The following is a 16,488-nucleotide window of genomic DNA, read 5'->3' as shown; positions in this document are numbered from 1 at the left end:
AAGTGCCAGTAATGTGTCTCCAGATTAAATCAATGTGATTTAACTGCCTGGAAAATTAATTTCTTCCTTATTTCTAATAGCATCTTGAACAGAGGTACATACTCTTAATGGATAAATTCATTCTGGTAACCAAATGCTAGCAAATTGTTTAGGGGATAGTTTCCCACCAAATGTTTTCACAGTTCTCTGATTTATATTGTTGCATCTGGGTAGACACTCTTATGTCAACCTTATGCTTTTATACAATTTAAGGCAGAAGAGAAATTTATGTAAATGAGTGAAAAATAGCACATTAATGTCAAGTTCAAGACTACAGATTTCTGAAAGTGGTGCGTAGTACCTTTACATGCTTTTAGGATCTGTAGCTTACCATAAATTATGGAAAGGCTATACAATATTTTTTTTTTTTTCTTAAAACATTTTGTGCCAGCTAGTGTCTCTGACAGCAATTAGCTTGTTTGTGGTATTTCTTCATGTTGCTACAGGGCTTTTCCATAACAATAAATTATTGTTAAGCATGTTTGTCTACTACAACGAAAAGAGGAAACTGCTAGTAGGATTGTTCATAGAATAGTTTCTGATTAACTTCCACAGTAAAATGCTATTTCATTCAATGACAAGAGGAAATGAAGTTGCAGAAAGAGTTGCATGATATATGTACGAGTTAACTAAGAAATAACAAAGTCAAAGAAATGCCATTCTGGTACCCACTTAGGTAAGTGGGTAAGGACCCTGATGAATGTTTACTTTACATAATATGGGAAAAGCAATCAAACTGGTTTAGTTCAGATCCTCACCCACTCAAATCTTTTCCTTTTTTACTATTTTAATTAGTACCGGGAATCTATCTGAATCAATAATTTTTCTTTTTGTCATATTGCCTGGTCAGTTGTCATGAGCATTGTGAAAGGCACCAGGAAAAAAAGGTGGCAACTGGGGAAGTGATGGTGTAATGTATTTGAAATTGGTTGGTAAATTTTTAAATCAATTATATAAGTTACTTCTCTTTGTCTACAAAAAGTTTAATCATAGTTTCTCAGGAAAACAACCCAGAAAGTATAACTAGCTCTTCATGATAGGAACTAGCTCTAGGATCTCCAATATTGCAGTTTATTAAGATTCATCGTATTGCATAATTATCTCAAGAACAGCTTTACAAGTCACAGAACTGCTAATATTGATGCAGAAACCTCTGGATGTTTGGAGGTACAACTGAAATAGTGTTCTACGTACATTTGGGGAGGTCAGAAGTAATGCTGACAATGTCAGGTTAAGAAATTCCTTGGGGAATTTCTCTTTCCACTTCTCCCCCGTCCCCCCCCTTGCCTTTTTTTATGTTTGATTAAAAAAAAATGTCATAAAGCAGCTGCTCTTGTGTTGTCACTAAGCAGTTGCTTCTAGGACCAGAAAGTACAAGTGAGAACAAAAATGAAAACCAATAGTGAACTAGGCCAGAATTTTCAACCTGGTTATGGGCAGAGTCCCCTGCTGTTGCAGAAACAGCCCTATTGACTGCGGTGAGCATTTTCCCCTGTGTTTACCCCATATTTCTTTTTTGCTTCTGTTCCACTGGAAGTTTTCTGAAAGAGTGTGCATAATTTCTCATTTTAGGTAAATAAAAAGAAAATATTTAGGAAAATAAAAAGAAACTAATTGAAGCAAAGAAGCATCATATGAATGTCTTGGCAGTTTTAAGTTATCATACTATATTAGTTGAGGTCCTTATCAAAGTGTAAAATCATCTGTATGAGAGGTAGAAGTCCTATTAATATACTGGTTTTGCAATTTTTAGTCTGAGAGAATATTTAAACCTTATTTAATGATATGTCATTCGCTACTTATGCTTGGGAATTGGAAGAAAGAGAAATTAAAGTGAGGGGTATTTATGTTATCTGCTTTTCTTAGTAGCTAAAAATGCAACATGTTGAAAACACAAAGTACTTAGAAGTATCTGCAGTCCACTTAAAATTGTGATTAGCTTTGTGTGTATGAATATGATGAGGTCTTGTCGTTTCTGCATTGTTTTATTTTTGATATTATATAAACATGTCACTTTTAATTAAGTTTGTTTGCTTACTCTGTTCAGAAAGTGATTAGAAACTGTATAATTGCAAGTGTAAGTATCTCGGATGGCCTTCTGAGTAAGCTGGGAATCCAAAGGGCAACGTGCCCTTTCGCTTTGCCATTTCTGTATGAAGGGGTGAAATGTCAAGTGAAACTACAAGAAGGAGATTCTATGTCAATATTCCTTTTCTAGCACCATAAACTGTAAGGCCATGGGAGACAACCTCTTGCAGACTCCCAGCACCTTGCCCTCATGCAGGTGTGCAGCAAAGATAGAGGGAGGATGAATAGGGAACTAGAGCTGTTGACAAGTTGTAGATACTGATGTAAGTTGTGAAAAGCATCTTTGTGGTTCATGGCTCTGGGGTGAGTGTGTGAAAACATGACTTTCAGCAAAACACTTTTGTCTGCTTTATACAAAAATACTTCAAAAAAAACCCCTAAATGTCTTCAGGGATTGCTGTGCTTTGTGCAGTACCCAGTATAAAAAAAAAATCTGCTTTTTCTTAGGCTGCAAAATCTAGACAAACTTTATCACACATGTTTCTGTTTAATCATGTGAAAAGTGTCGAATGAAATAGAGTACTTGGAAAAAAAAATCTCAAACTGGGTTCTTTATGGTGAGCTGAAATTCAGATGGTCAGAAGCCTTCTTTTATGTTCTGGTGGAAGTTCATACTTCTCCTTCCTATGCATCCTGATTCCCATCCTGGCATTAGGGATCGTAAGTTTGAAGACTGTCTCTGCCACTGAGCTAGCTATTTTCTTTTTTTACTTTGTAAGTAAGGTCTATTGTGTAATATGCCACAGGACACATCAGAAAATTCCCTTAGTTTTTTGTGTCAATTGAAATAAGTGTGGAAATCATGTAATAGTTGCCTTTTTTTTTTTGGTGTATGCTGGGGGAGGGAGAAAAATTAATTCAAGATGCTGTGAACGCAGGAAAAGGGCTCAGAGTATTTAAGTGGGCTTTTAATTAATAGTATACTGACTGGTGATTATTTCTGTCATTTAGAATAGCTGGTGCAGAGATAACCTCTAATTCCTACAAATTTTAATTTTAAAAACTTTGGAGTTCAGGAAGTAGAATTTCCCTTCTTTGTTCTCCTTGCCTTGATCTCCTATTCCAAATGAACAGTCCTGCTGCGTACAAGTAGAAGCTTTGTTCTGAGTTATTTTTTCTGTAAATTCATAACAGATGCATTCAATAGCACAATTGTTTCAGGCACCTTGTTGGAAATAAGCCACTTATTGTGATATATTTTTCCTCAGACTATACATCTTATTGTTATGATTTACCTGTGTAACACTCCGTACTGCATAATGCAAAGGCTCTATTGCTAAACTCAATGACAAATACAGTGAATGTGTACAAAACCTAGATATTCATTTTAAGCTGGGCATTACCAAAACTGAGGTATGTACTGGAAAGACCAATGACTTTTCAGCCTCATAATAATAAAGAATATTTGCATTTAGGAAAACTACCTGACCATTACTGCTATTTATTCTTAATAGTGGATCATGTACCTGAAAATAACAGCCAAAGGTTGGACCAGGTATTATGGTATTAATGTGCATCATGGAAAGACAACAAAATCTGAGTAAGAGGCTTTTATGGGTCTTTCCTGGGTCCTAGAAGATCTTGCAGTTTCTGTTATAATGGTATCTTAAAATCTTTCATGTTCCACTAGCAAAGCAAAGTATGCTGAGGCACTCTAGGCCAGCAGTGTGTTTGATGTGACATGACTGGACTGTTGTAGCCCACTAGGATCCAGCAGAAAAAAAGTTTTCTCATCCTATCAAAACATCATAAAACAGCGTGCAGATGACTGCCACATTATGCTCACCACAATTACTCTTTGATTCTGAAACTATGGGACGTGAAAAGAGTTTGGGGAAAAAACCCAACCACAGAATAACAGTTTTTACTGAGAGGTGCGAAAGACAGGAATAATTTGGAGGGAGTTCTCTTTTATAACAACCTAAAAGAAACTAAGAAAACCAAACAGAAAGTATAAGCTTAGTCTCGACAGTGCAGACCTCTGCCTTGGCTGTGACTCGTGTCCAGGACAGTGGCTCGCTGACATTGACCTCTGTACCCCAGGTTGTACTGGTGGTGGTGGTCAGGCTGTCTGTGTAAAATTTGGGCAAAAGATGGGATGGGGCGTGCAACTGACTTTCTGTGGTTTAATGAATTAGTAGCTGGCAACTGAGGTGTGGTCGTATTAAAACAAGTTAACTTCAAGTGTGGTTCAGTTTGTGAACTTTCAATTATAACCTTATGCCTGAAGATCTAATGGACAAGATATATACTTAAAAAAGAAAAAAAAAAAGCATGAGTAGTAGTTATGTTCACCTTTTTTACATTCCTGGAAAGCTGCATCCTGCCAATTTTAACCAGTTCATGGACAAATTTAATTTAATGTTAATATGCAGATTTACTAACTTGCTCTGTAATTTGTATTATGCATTTAGAAAGAGAAAACAAGCATATAGTATTGCTCCAGAGCATGATGTGCTAAAATATTTGCTTTCTTCCAGATAAGGTAGATTCAGCATTTTACTTGAAAGCTCTTGTATGTAGGCAAGATTCAGACACACTTCCTGAGATTGTGAAACCTATTGTCAGTAAGAATCCCACAGTGTAGATTGTTGAAGTTATTTCAGTTTCTGCTTACTTTAGCAGTAAACTGTTGAAAATGATTTTACACTTTCCTGCTTGTACATTTTGAGGAATTCAAGGAGAAAAATACTCATGCTCTACTGTTGATTAAAAATATGAAAATATTTAATTCCTTATGGAGAAATATAAACTTTCTTAAACAGTCATACAGTTTTAAAGTCTAAGCTACACATTCAGAACTCTGTTTTTAAACATGAGGTAAGGTAGCTACAGGTTTGATAGTTTTTTAATGATAAAAGGTGTAGAAAACATATTCCAATGCATTTAGTAAAACTTGAAAAAATGGTCCATCTTGGTTATCTTTGGTAGTTTTTCATTTTGTTGTTTAAGTAGAAACAATGTAAGTAATACTTTTGCTTAGAAGTGTAGTTTCCCCCAAGCCCACCAAAAAAACCCCCAAACTAAAACCCCCCAAAACCCGTGAGGGATTATTAGGTTTCTCACAACTGGAGACAAACATGTTCTTTAATGGAATCAAGAGGAGTAATTCTAACAGTCTTTGCTTTCTCAACATAGCTTAGTTGTGTTGATAGCTAATATGAATTCCAAACAGTGTGCGCTTTAAATTTTACAATGCTTCATAGGCTATTAAATAAACATGGTGTATACCTTTGGGGGTGTAGAAGTAAATTTGTTCACAAGTTTTACTTATTAATTGATCTACAGAATATTACTGTAATGATTCCTAGCAGACAAGAATACAGGGGGGAAAGAAAAAAGGCTGTAGAGATGCACTGAAAGGTACTCGTTACAAAAACATGAGATGTCTTTCTGTCTATTCGCCTTTAGATTTTTCATTTGGAATTCAGAGGAGAACAAAAACTTTCACCTCTTTCCATCTGGCCAGTATGTGATGAAGCATTTTGTTTCACGCTTGACATTTTTATGAATACGTGTATATGTTGGGTATTTTGCAGGAGCTTCAGGATGGCATTGGGCGACAACAAACTGTTGTCAAAGCATTGAACGTAACTGGTGAAGAGATTATTGAGCAGTCATCAACAGCAGATGCTAAGGTGCTGAAGGAACAACTGGAAAGTTTGAATATCCGGTGGCAGGAGATCTGCAGACAGCTGGTAGAGAAAAAAAAGAGGTAGGTTAAAAGAGAGCAAAACTATTGTGAAATTATTTTTAGTTATTTTAGATTTGCTTCTGGCTTAAAAGTTCAAAGGAGGTCTCAACTTCTGGAGTTTTCATATTCACCTGTAATTAAATTTCACATCCACTATCATTTGTTTAAGTCTTCTTTTCTACCTACTCCTGTCAGTGACCACCACTCCCTTCCATACTTCACGTTTTTATAATTGCACTCTTAATGTTTAAAAAACCCAAATAGGCATACATTATTGCTTGATTAAAAGTAGAACAGATTGGAGCTTCATTTACAGAATTTACAGTTGATTTATCATCTTTCTATTTCATAGTATGCCATTAAAATATATCCCTTTAGTACTACTAATACCTTAGCTAATTAATACAGTTAATCCTAATCTAATTCACTTATCATTAATGCCATTAACATCTGCATTTCATAGGTTGGATAAAAAGAATGGATTGGTTAATTTAATGTTATTTATAATCACTTTCAGATCAGTTTGTTTTTCTCATGCAGTCACAGGAAGCTAGAGCATTTGACTTACAGATAATACAAAAATGGCTTGACTTCTTTAAAAAGAGAATTTCCAATTGAAAAAAAAATTTGTTGCTGTTTATACTAGGTTTTATAAAAGCAAGTTTTTAACCTAGATGCTAGGCCTAAATTGATATGACAGTCTGCTTTAAAATACAATCACTGGTAGAGCTTTCTTCCTGCATGTTTTTTAAAACCCAGACTATTCCTTATAGAGGTATGTTAATGAGCTCTAGAGATGTAGTAGAAGAACTAGTAGTTTACAACAGTTTTGTTACTTCTGATGTGTCACGTGCCATTTTTTTGGTTTAGAACCATGGTGGGGCAAAAGCTGTGAAAATGTTCACTGGAGCAGTAAGGGAGTGTCCTGAAAGGTTGTTTATTGAGTTTAATCATGATTAAAGTTTCTCTTGGAACATGTTAAAAGAAGGGGATGCAACAAGTAAGCTACAGCTGTCAGAAGCTACAGCAGTGCTTTAAATATTTCTTTCTGCTGTATTTCCAGGTGTCAATGGCAATGCTACTTGTTACACAAGGGAGTCCTTGGCCTTCATTTATTACACTAAAAGCTGTTCTTTTGTACAATGGAAACCCATCTGTGTTTCCAAGCTTTAACTTGTTATGTAAGCGCTAACACTTACAAAACAATAACACATCATTTTAATAGCCCTGTAAACTGCTTCAGCAACACAGAAGAAAGAGAGTGGTGGTTGAGCTTTGTCTCAGAATATGAAAAATGGTTCAGTTCTGGTAAAGATTGGTATTGCACTTTCCTTCATCTATCAATAGAAATGTGTATCTGAATGCTGGTTTGGCTCAAGGCAGTTTTAGCAGTATATGGAATTTCTTGTCACATTCTAGCTTTTAAGGAAGCCTAGGATCTGTTAAATGGGAATAATACAGTTATGTTCCCTAGACGAAGGTTCTTAAACACTTGCACATGCATTCCTCATTTTGGTCTCCTTGGTTTGCTGACCGGTTCGTTTGTTTTCCTCTGGAATGACAGTTCGTGTAATTTTGAGGGCAATGATTGCAGAGACCTCAGTTAGTGAACTCGGCATGAATAAATGCATTGCTCTAGAAGGAATACAGATAGCGTTGTGCTAGAGTGATAGAAACGCTTTTGGTGTACTGTAGTGAGACCCACATGCATCAGGATGGAGGAGTTTGGACTTCTATTCGTCGTCCCGTCTTCCTGGCTGCATCAGAGCCAGGGAACGCTTTTTGCTCCCAGATCTTGGAGACAGATCCTACCCTCAGCCTAGCTGCTGCCTGCTGGTACATGCTTTTTCTTCTTTCTTTCATCTTTTCACTCTCACAGGCTGGATTTTCAAAGGAAAGAAACCTAGTTGACAGGAGTATGTGGTGTGTTCTAGCTAAGTCTCAATTATTGATGATCCTAGGCATGAAAAGACCGTAGGCTTATCTGCTGCAGTCTTCATATAGCCTTGGTGTCATGGGTTTTTCATCTCTCTTGTTCTTTGGCATCTTTTAGTTGTTCAGTAGTTGTCCTCATTTAGTTTGGGGTACAGTCAGGTCCTCTCTTTTTAGGACTTGAAACCCACGTCACCCCAAGTGCCTTAATTTTTCATTAAGAGCAAAGCATGGGGCAAAGAAGAAAAGTGGAAGGAAATGACCTCTACTTGCAGTCCAAAAGAGCTCATATAGTCATGACGTTGTCCATTGCATGTGTTTGTACTATGGCAAATTTATTTAAGTATCTCAGTAAAATACAAATTATAATAGATCTGGGTGAATTAAAATATTTTGGCTTCTTTTTTTCAGAATAGCTTTAATAGACTATTTTGCAAATAAACTCCTAAGCCAGTATGCTTATATTTTGGACCACTTAAGTTTTAATAGTCCTTTAGTATTTCTCTAGCTTTCCTAAAAAATAAAATGTTCACGGTTAAAAGAATTTTATGATTATGAAGGGGATTCTAATATTTTTGTTTACGTCAATTTTAAGAGTGAGAAAATGGAACCACATTTTAAAACCATAATGGAAGAAGGTGATGGTGAAGGGAGAGCGGACTGGGTAGAATACATTCTCATTTCATAATTTCAAAGAAAAATAAAGTAGATATTAACATTTAGAACCTTTGCAATTCGGAAGAGAAAACTAATATACATTTTTTAATAGATTTTATGGTTTATCCTTTGTAGTCAATACATTGTGCTCAGCTTTGAAAGCTGATTCTCAGTAGCTCAAACAGAGGAGTAGTGATCAACTGAAATTTTGTTTTCTATTACATTTTTTGGCTCAGCAGATCTTAAGATAAAGGAAGTGGGAAGAAATTAGCAATTGAATGGATTCCAGAAATGAAATCTGACAGTGATTTCAAATTCAAGTGTAATGTTGCTAAGCATTATCTAAATGGCAAGGAAACTTTATATACTGCAAACTCTATTTTGCTGTTGCTTACCAAGATGGAAGAAATTGATTCTGATAATTCTGCACAGATTACAGACTGGGCATAGGCACTCCATTTTGGACATATTTGTCAAGCCAAATTCAAACATACTCATTAGTTAGAGGTGGCGGTGAAGGGGGGGAAGATCACAGAAGTAACAGAAATGAACATAGATATTTTTGTAAGGTGCATGAATGTGAGAATTTAGTTGGAGACAGGAGGTGTGTGGTGACATTTCCAAGGATGCCCATGACATTAGGCTCTCTCAGGTAGTCAAATGCTGAGGCGATAGTGGGAAACTCCGAAACTGAGCGGATGGGCAACGAGTGGCAGATGATCTTCATCATAGACAAATAGGAGGTATGAATATTTCAGAGAAACAGTCTATACCATGCTTACATGATGCTGAGCTTGCAAATGGTGGTTACAATTCAAGAAAGTGATCCTGGCATTCTCACTGACAGTGTTTGCAGGCTCAGTATGGAGAGGCAGCCAAAAAAGCTGTAACATTTTAGGCAGCACCAGTAAGGGTATTGAGAACAAAACAAAAAAATGTTTTGCTGCCATCGCACGTTGTGACATGATCATGCTGAGTACTGCGTGCAGATCTGCTCCCTGCATGTCAAAGGGTATGATGGACTTAGAGAAAGTATAGGTGGAGGAAGACAACTAAAATGAGCCAGGGTTTGGAGCGGCTGCATTGTGAGGAGAGACTAAGAAGCTGGGGATCTTCAATCTGGAGAGAAGTCTCAGGAGGGATGTGACTGCTGTTTACAGAATCACAGTGGTGTGTAAACTGAATGTGGAATGACCTGTTATTCACCTAATTCCTCAATACCAGAAGTAAAGGGTACTTGTTGAAACTGTAAGAGATAGTAAAATCAATTTAAAAAATATTTTTTTACATTATGGTTTCTGAATGTCTGAAGTTTGCTGGCCACAGAAGATTATGGAGGAAAATATTATGACTCAGCCCTATAAAATTCTTAATCCAATGACAGTGGATTCTGGGGCAGTACGAGGTGAATGGACTAAAGAAAGTGGCTTGTCTTCTGTGCTCCCCTTAATTACCATCTCCTGTTAGCAACGTTGGCAGCGATGTGTTGGACTGGTTTTTCTGACACACTTGGGCGTTTTTCGTGTTCTGATGCACTGATTATATTTTGGGGGGTGAGGGGAGGAATTCTACACAATTACTTTGTCAGTTTTCCTGAGGATGCATTGTTAAATGGTCTACTATTTATTCTGTATGAAAACATAATATTATCACTGCATTGATAAAGAACACTGTAAATCCAAAATATTTTCTGTAACCATCATGAACCCTGTGATTAGTTGACTTGAAAAGGGAAGACTGATACATGACATAATTCTGAGAGTTTCAACATGTTAATCCAGTTCTCATAAATAATTGGAATAAAAATTAAACTATCTGCATAATAAGAACTGTAAACCAGATCAACCCCATGATATTCTATAAATAACTGAAACTGATCGTAGGTTCACTAGACGCTAATATTGATCTTAGTGGTAGTCTGTCAGATTTAATGAATGAGAATTATTTGGACCATAAAAGGACAACTTAATTAAAAACAGACAAGAAAACAAACTAAACCTCAAAGCAGTTTGAGGAACCTGTACTGCTCTTCAGTAAAAAGAAGCTGTTTTTAAGTTTTAAAAGGTCAAATGCTGATCCCAGGCAAAGCACAGACTTAAAATTGGGTTTGAATCTCCTTTCTTTGGTACTGAAGATCAAGAGGTTATGCTTGAGTTATGTTTGCGTCGGATGTTATCTTTCATTTGCCTTGATCTAAGAGTTTCAAAGCTGTAGAAGTTTGAATTCAGTGTTTAATGTATCTGTATCTTGCAGTCTAATCCATCCAGCTAAGAATTACGTGAGAATGTAATTTTAGCACATCTAGTCATTTTATCTTACTGCAAACTTTGGAGTAGACTAGGCTGTTGAATAAAGTGAAACTTGATTGCGAGTCTGATACACTGATAGTTAGCAAATTGGGAATTTAATTGAGTTTTTGTTAGCACTTTGCTGCAAGCAGCATGTTTAGGAGAAGTTTGAGTTTGTACTCTGGAACAGTGTTACACTGAAAGGGAGACTTTGGAGACTTTGGAGACTAGGGGAAGGTGCAGTGGCCTCTTGAATAGATGCTACTAACCCTAGACAAAAGGGGGGTGGAAAAAAAAAATCTGTCTGTTTGCTCTTCTTCATACTCCAGCAATCATTTCAAATACAACATCTTCTGAACTGCACCCGCAGAAGATCTCTCTGCCTCTTTGTCCCCTGAGATGCACCAGGCCGTATTACGCTGTGCCTGCCTGCTGAGTGGTACCGCTGGGAGTTGTGGATGGCTTGAGGAGGCAGTGGCTTGCCATCAGGGCGCTTGTGTGCACCCAAGGGCCTGGGTGGTGGCAAGTCCCGGTGCTGCGCGGTCGCAGCGTGGTGCTGCGCCTTCGCTCCCGCTGCAGGGACGTGGGGGCCAGGCAGAGCTAGTCAAGGCAGCACACGTCAGGAGGAGAAGCGACAGCTCACATAGGAGCTTGATGAGGTGAAGGCTCATAAATGAGGTTGTCGACAGACTTGTAACAGTGGTGCTGGCTGGGCTTTGTATTTTCCATCTGTGTGAAAAATTTCTTGTATAATTTTTGAAAACAGATGCCCGGGAATTAGATTCCTTCGCTGTTTCAGAAGTAATCAGTTTGGGGATTTTTATTCATCACAGTCTGACATTTGTTAAGATTGGGTTCTGTTGAGTGGAAGAGAATTTTTTCATTATTTTAGCTGCAAATACATTTGCACTTTTAATGAGCTTGAACCTGCAGACTGCCTGTTCAGATCTCTACTCAAGTGAGTTTGATGTAATTATGGAAAGAATGACAGAACAAAGGCTGTTTACCAGAATACTTTCAAATATATTTCTGAATATAAAAACACAAGCTTTCTGTTCTAAATAAAAAATGTTATAAGGTAAATATACTTTTTAATATTTTTCATACCTTACCTTCATTGAAGTATTCTTTTTTTGCCGTAACACACTAGCTACCAGAGATTGGTTTCCTTCACCTGAACACGCACTATATTGAAGGCTGTAATTAGCTTCTTATTGCACTTTAAAAGCTGGCTTAGAATGAAGAGATTTCATGACAGTTAAGTCAATAATTATTTTTCTTCTTTCCAACAAAAAATTAGTTACATATTGAATTTTCTGAATTTTCTTTTTTGACTGCTCGGATTTCTTACAGTAAATCACTAGAAAAGAATCCCTCTGGTATAAATTTGCATTGTGTTTACAAGTAGTGTAGCTACACTTCTTACTGTTTAGTATTTACGTCTGACTTTTCTGAAGTTTCTGTGACATTTTTAATTTCAGTTATTTTCTTTAAAGTTCCTTACCCAACTGAAGCATATTTGCACATTCTTTAGAGGAAGAAAGAAAATTCATTCTCTCTTAGTAAATATTTTCTCTAAATTGTCAAGTTACTATTTTGGTGGCTTCTTAAATTCTCAGTAAGAGCTACGAAATGCACTAATTCCTAATCTTAGAAATACCATAAATACAAAATCAACAGCTGAACGTTAAAAAAATAAAAAGGCACCAAAACATTATTGGAAGTGCAAGTGGGAATATGAGTCACAAGTGCAGATCTGTCCTACTCCTGTGATTGCATATTTTCTATCTCTAGCTGACACCTCCCAAGTAAGTCCAACATCACTTGTGTGCAGTTACAAACTGTAAACATCTGATGTGTTTCACAAATTATTTACCGGTTGCTATGGTACTGGTATCACATTGTTGACAATGGAGAAAATACATGAGCTGCAGTATGCGTTTCATATGGTTTCTAGAAACTGTAAATGAAAATATAAGCTTACTTGAAATGGGCCGTGAATGTTTATGTAATAGTTAACCATTATAACTAAGGATTAATGATAGTGAAAAAAAAAAGAAGAATCTATCCGGGGTATTTTCTGGACTACCATAAGAATTTGTTATTGATTCATTTTAATACTGTTAGGAAAATTATCCCCAATCTATGAAATACCATATGTACAAAATGCTATTAGGAAAAATAATTCTTGTAATTAATTTAATTTACTATTTAATATTAAATACTGAATATTAATACATTTGCTTCCAGAAGTATAATGTATATAAAATTCATATAAAAAAACTTGACCAAGGGGCCTTATGAATTTAGAAATACAAACAGAAAGCTGCCACGGTTTAATATGGAAAACACAAAGTAATGTCCCTGAGAGTAGCAGTCACGTAGAAGACCAAAAGTTCCATGTGAAAGTATGTGCTTCTCTGCTATAGTTTGAGAATTTTCCATCAAACAGGATGGGTTACATTTCAGGGTTAATGAAACAAACCATTTGCTGCCAGAGAAGCAGTTTAAAAGCTCTTTGGGAACTTAGGCTGGTTTAAAAGGATAAGGCAGTAATGTATAACAGCATCCAGGTCTGTGCTGGAGATGGATCTGCTGAAACGACGTCTTATTCCTCAGTCACCTGCTTATCCAGGACGATGTAGTCCCAACTGATGTCTCAAGAGCAGCTCTGTCCGTGTCCCAGTCAACTGGTGGCTTGTGCTCCTTCTTCCAGTTTGTTTAGGCTCAGATTTGGAAGCCCATACTCCCTTAATAACAATTTACTGTTAATTCATCATTGCTGCCATGAATTTAAACACCTAGAATTACATTGAACTGTTGTTCCAAATGAAATTATGGTGATAGAAATCAGCTTGTTCAAAAGGTGCAATCAGTCATCGAGTTAAAAATTTTATTTGATTAACTGGTTCAGCTAATACAGAGAGTGCTTTATTTTAGTGGCTTGCATAATATGATACTTGTCATGCAGGATGTTACTTATAATAGAAGTAATGTTCTAGCAAGCCAGGAACAAATTGTTAAGTAAATTATGAAGTGCACCTGCAGCTCCCCTTGATTGCAATGGACCTTTTAATTACTGTACTACATACTGTTCCTGACTAGGATAAGGAACTAGATCTTTATGGAACATTAGGTTTTAATCTGAATTCTGAAACCCTTCTGTGTGCACACACATACATGTATAGATATAGATACAAAGTAAATATCTCTAAAAGAATTCTTGGAAAGTCTTAGTTTGAAAACATCCCACATTGCTCAGATAATAAAACTCAATCCTCCTGATCAACATTTAAATTAGTCATCAAAGTAAAAATCTTCCCTTCATGACTAGAAAAAGTTTTAAATGTTTTAAGGGTTGCAGTTGAATTCATAAGGGTGATAAAACTGACAGTGTACTTAAGATAAAAAAGGAATCTTGCCAATGCTATCTCTGCTAGGAGACAAGAAATCTTTTTGATTTCTCATTCAAAATACTATACAGCTCAATAATTTTGCTCTCAGGTGCATTGGGTTGAACGCTACGCCTTTTTTGTGCCGGAATTAACGTATTTAAAGTTGTATCTTTCTCAGGTTTCTCCTTAGGGGCCCATCGCATAACGCCTCCACTGAGCTATGCGCTTTACAAATGAGTAGAAGTGATAGGAAACCAAAAAAGTGAAACTGTTGCTGAGAGCTTAGGTTCTGGGGAATCTGCTCAGGCTGAGGAACAGAGGTTTTATCGTGTGGTTCATGGCGTAGCGCTGGATGACTGAGTCCAGACTTCCACGTAACTGGGGCAGAGGGGGACACTGCCTCAGAAAGATTTGAAGTCGTGCTTCTGCTCTGAGGATTACGGGGAGCCAGGGATTTTTTCATTTTTATAGTTGCAGTGCTGCAGATCTCAGCATAGATTAGCATCTGCCTCAGTTTCACAAAAATGAATCTTTTGATTGGCTGGTTTCAGATAACCTGTTTTGACTTGAGAAGAGTATTTGATCTCTCAAGTACACATACACTTCTCGGTGAAGAATGCTGTAATAAATGTAATGCTGTAAAGTTGATTCTTCTCTGCACATCCTATACAACCAAAATGGGTAAGTCTGTCTGCATCAGGAAGGACCAGAATTTCTGGCTGCATAACAGTACTTCATAAGAACTTCAGAGCTGTAGTACATAGGCACAAGAAATATTAGAGTCCAGCAGCATCAGGACTTTTCATTGATATGGCTTGCATTTCCAGAAATCCTAGACAAACAACAGTTCCTGAAAAGAGTCATGCAGGTTTCCATAAGAAAATTTAAGACAATAGCAGGAAAGTAGGGCTGTTAATAGGATTCTATTACTGTTTATGGTGTTCACTTTTTTATGTATTTGTTTGTGTAAATGTAAGTATATGTTTGTATATATATGCATACCTTTATTTATGTTGGTCTACATATGCATATCTGTGTGTATGTATATACATTAATAAGGACATAAATAGTTTTGAAGTATTTTGTTGTTTTTACAGTAAATATCTTATCTTTCTTTTTCCTCTAAAGAACAATTTGGCACCAGTGGCTTGTGTTTGTTTAATCTCTAAGCAGTTACTGCGGAGTAATTTGTTTATGAGCTTAAAAAAGAGCATTAGTGGGCTCACATGTCTAGTAAATATTAGAATATGCTGTATTAAGAATGAAAGCAAATAAATCTGTTTGCTGATTTAAAATTCCATTCTAGATCTAAAGCAGGAACTTGATCTAGAACTTTTATTCAGAGCCTGTTCAGAGCAGCAGAAATTTGCCAAGCATTTCAGTTAATTTATTTTTAAAAACAGTACTTTCATGCTCTAAGTGTAGTTATGAATATTGACCTTTGTGTGTTGAAGATACAGTTTCTCCTTGGTAAGATAGTGAGTTGTTTTTAGAGTGAAAGTTGTTATTGGACATCCAGTGGAGCAGTTGTCAGGTGTTTGTTACTGATGCCTATTTAACTATATGAAACATATTGGGAGTCACTCTCATGTTCCTGCTGCCTTTATCATCTACAGAAAACACCAACATTTTAATTAGGACCCATTTTGATAGAGGTCTCTGCAATATTTTCCAGCTTTGAAGCACTTTTGAAACATAAAAATGACATTACATAACAATGATTGCATCAGCTTTGCTTCTGGCTTTACAGTATCAACAATTCTCATTCTGCAGTAGATTTCCTGACTAAACACTTTATGCTATTTAATAGCATTGAGTTCCTGTTTCTAAAAGAATCACAATTATTACCTTTCCTATAGATCACCTTGAATTTTAAGTCTGTGATTAGGTGTGATTTTCATATTCTGGATCATGAAATCTTACCTTTGTTGGTCCTCTTCTTTGACATCTTGGTAGTTTAACTTTAATTCACCAGACGATAAATCTAGCTGATTACTTAACTGATAAGAATGTCCATCTAGCAAGCTTTCCTGCATTCTTCTTCCCTCCCCAGAGACAATCAATGTTACCTTTGTGAAAAATCAGCTGCCATTGGCCAAAAGGCTGTGGCCAAATATTAAAGTGGGTTAAATTCAGCTATCTAGTTGATCAAATAATTATTCTTTCTAACAAATTGCAATAAAAATAAATAAATAAATAAATACAATGCAATAAATTGTCTTATCAGTCAACATTTTATTATAGCTTTTTTTTTTACAATAACCTCCCAGATTTAATTTTGAAACAGGTATTTTCTGCAGTTACAGCATGTGAAATCATAAAAAGGAGCTGTTCTTGAAGACAACAGTACCTTTAAAAGTTGCAATGTTGGCTTCTGAAAGCACCTAGAAATATT

The 16,488-nt window shown here is 36.3% G+C and overlaps 1 protein-coding gene across 12 annotated transcripts in view; it reads left to right on the top strand.

Annotated features, from left to right (window-relative positions):
* DMD (dystrophin) overlaps nt 1–16,488 on the top strand; it is a 1,298,312-nt gene that overhangs the window by 851,323 nt on the left and 430,501 nt on the right. For all 12 annotated transcript variants that reach the window (XM_075033523.1, XM_075033524.1, XM_075033521.1 and 9 more), the window contains one exon: nt 5,667–5,842. In XM_075033523.1, coding sequence (XP_074889624.1) covers nt 5,667–5,842 — 176 coding nt within the window. The remainder of the gene's footprint in view (nt 1–5,666; nt 5,843–16,488) is intronic.

This window comes from Buteo buteo, chromosome 8 (genome assembly GCF_964188355.1).
Source record: "Buteo buteo chromosome 8, bButBut1.hap1.1, whole genome shotgun sequence".
Lineage (NCBI taxonomy): Eukaryota > Metazoa > Chordata > Aves > Accipitriformes > Accipitridae > Buteo > Buteo buteo.
The sequence above is the reverse complement of the archived record's forward strand: the minus strand, read 5'-3'. Positions and strand labels throughout refer to the sequence as shown.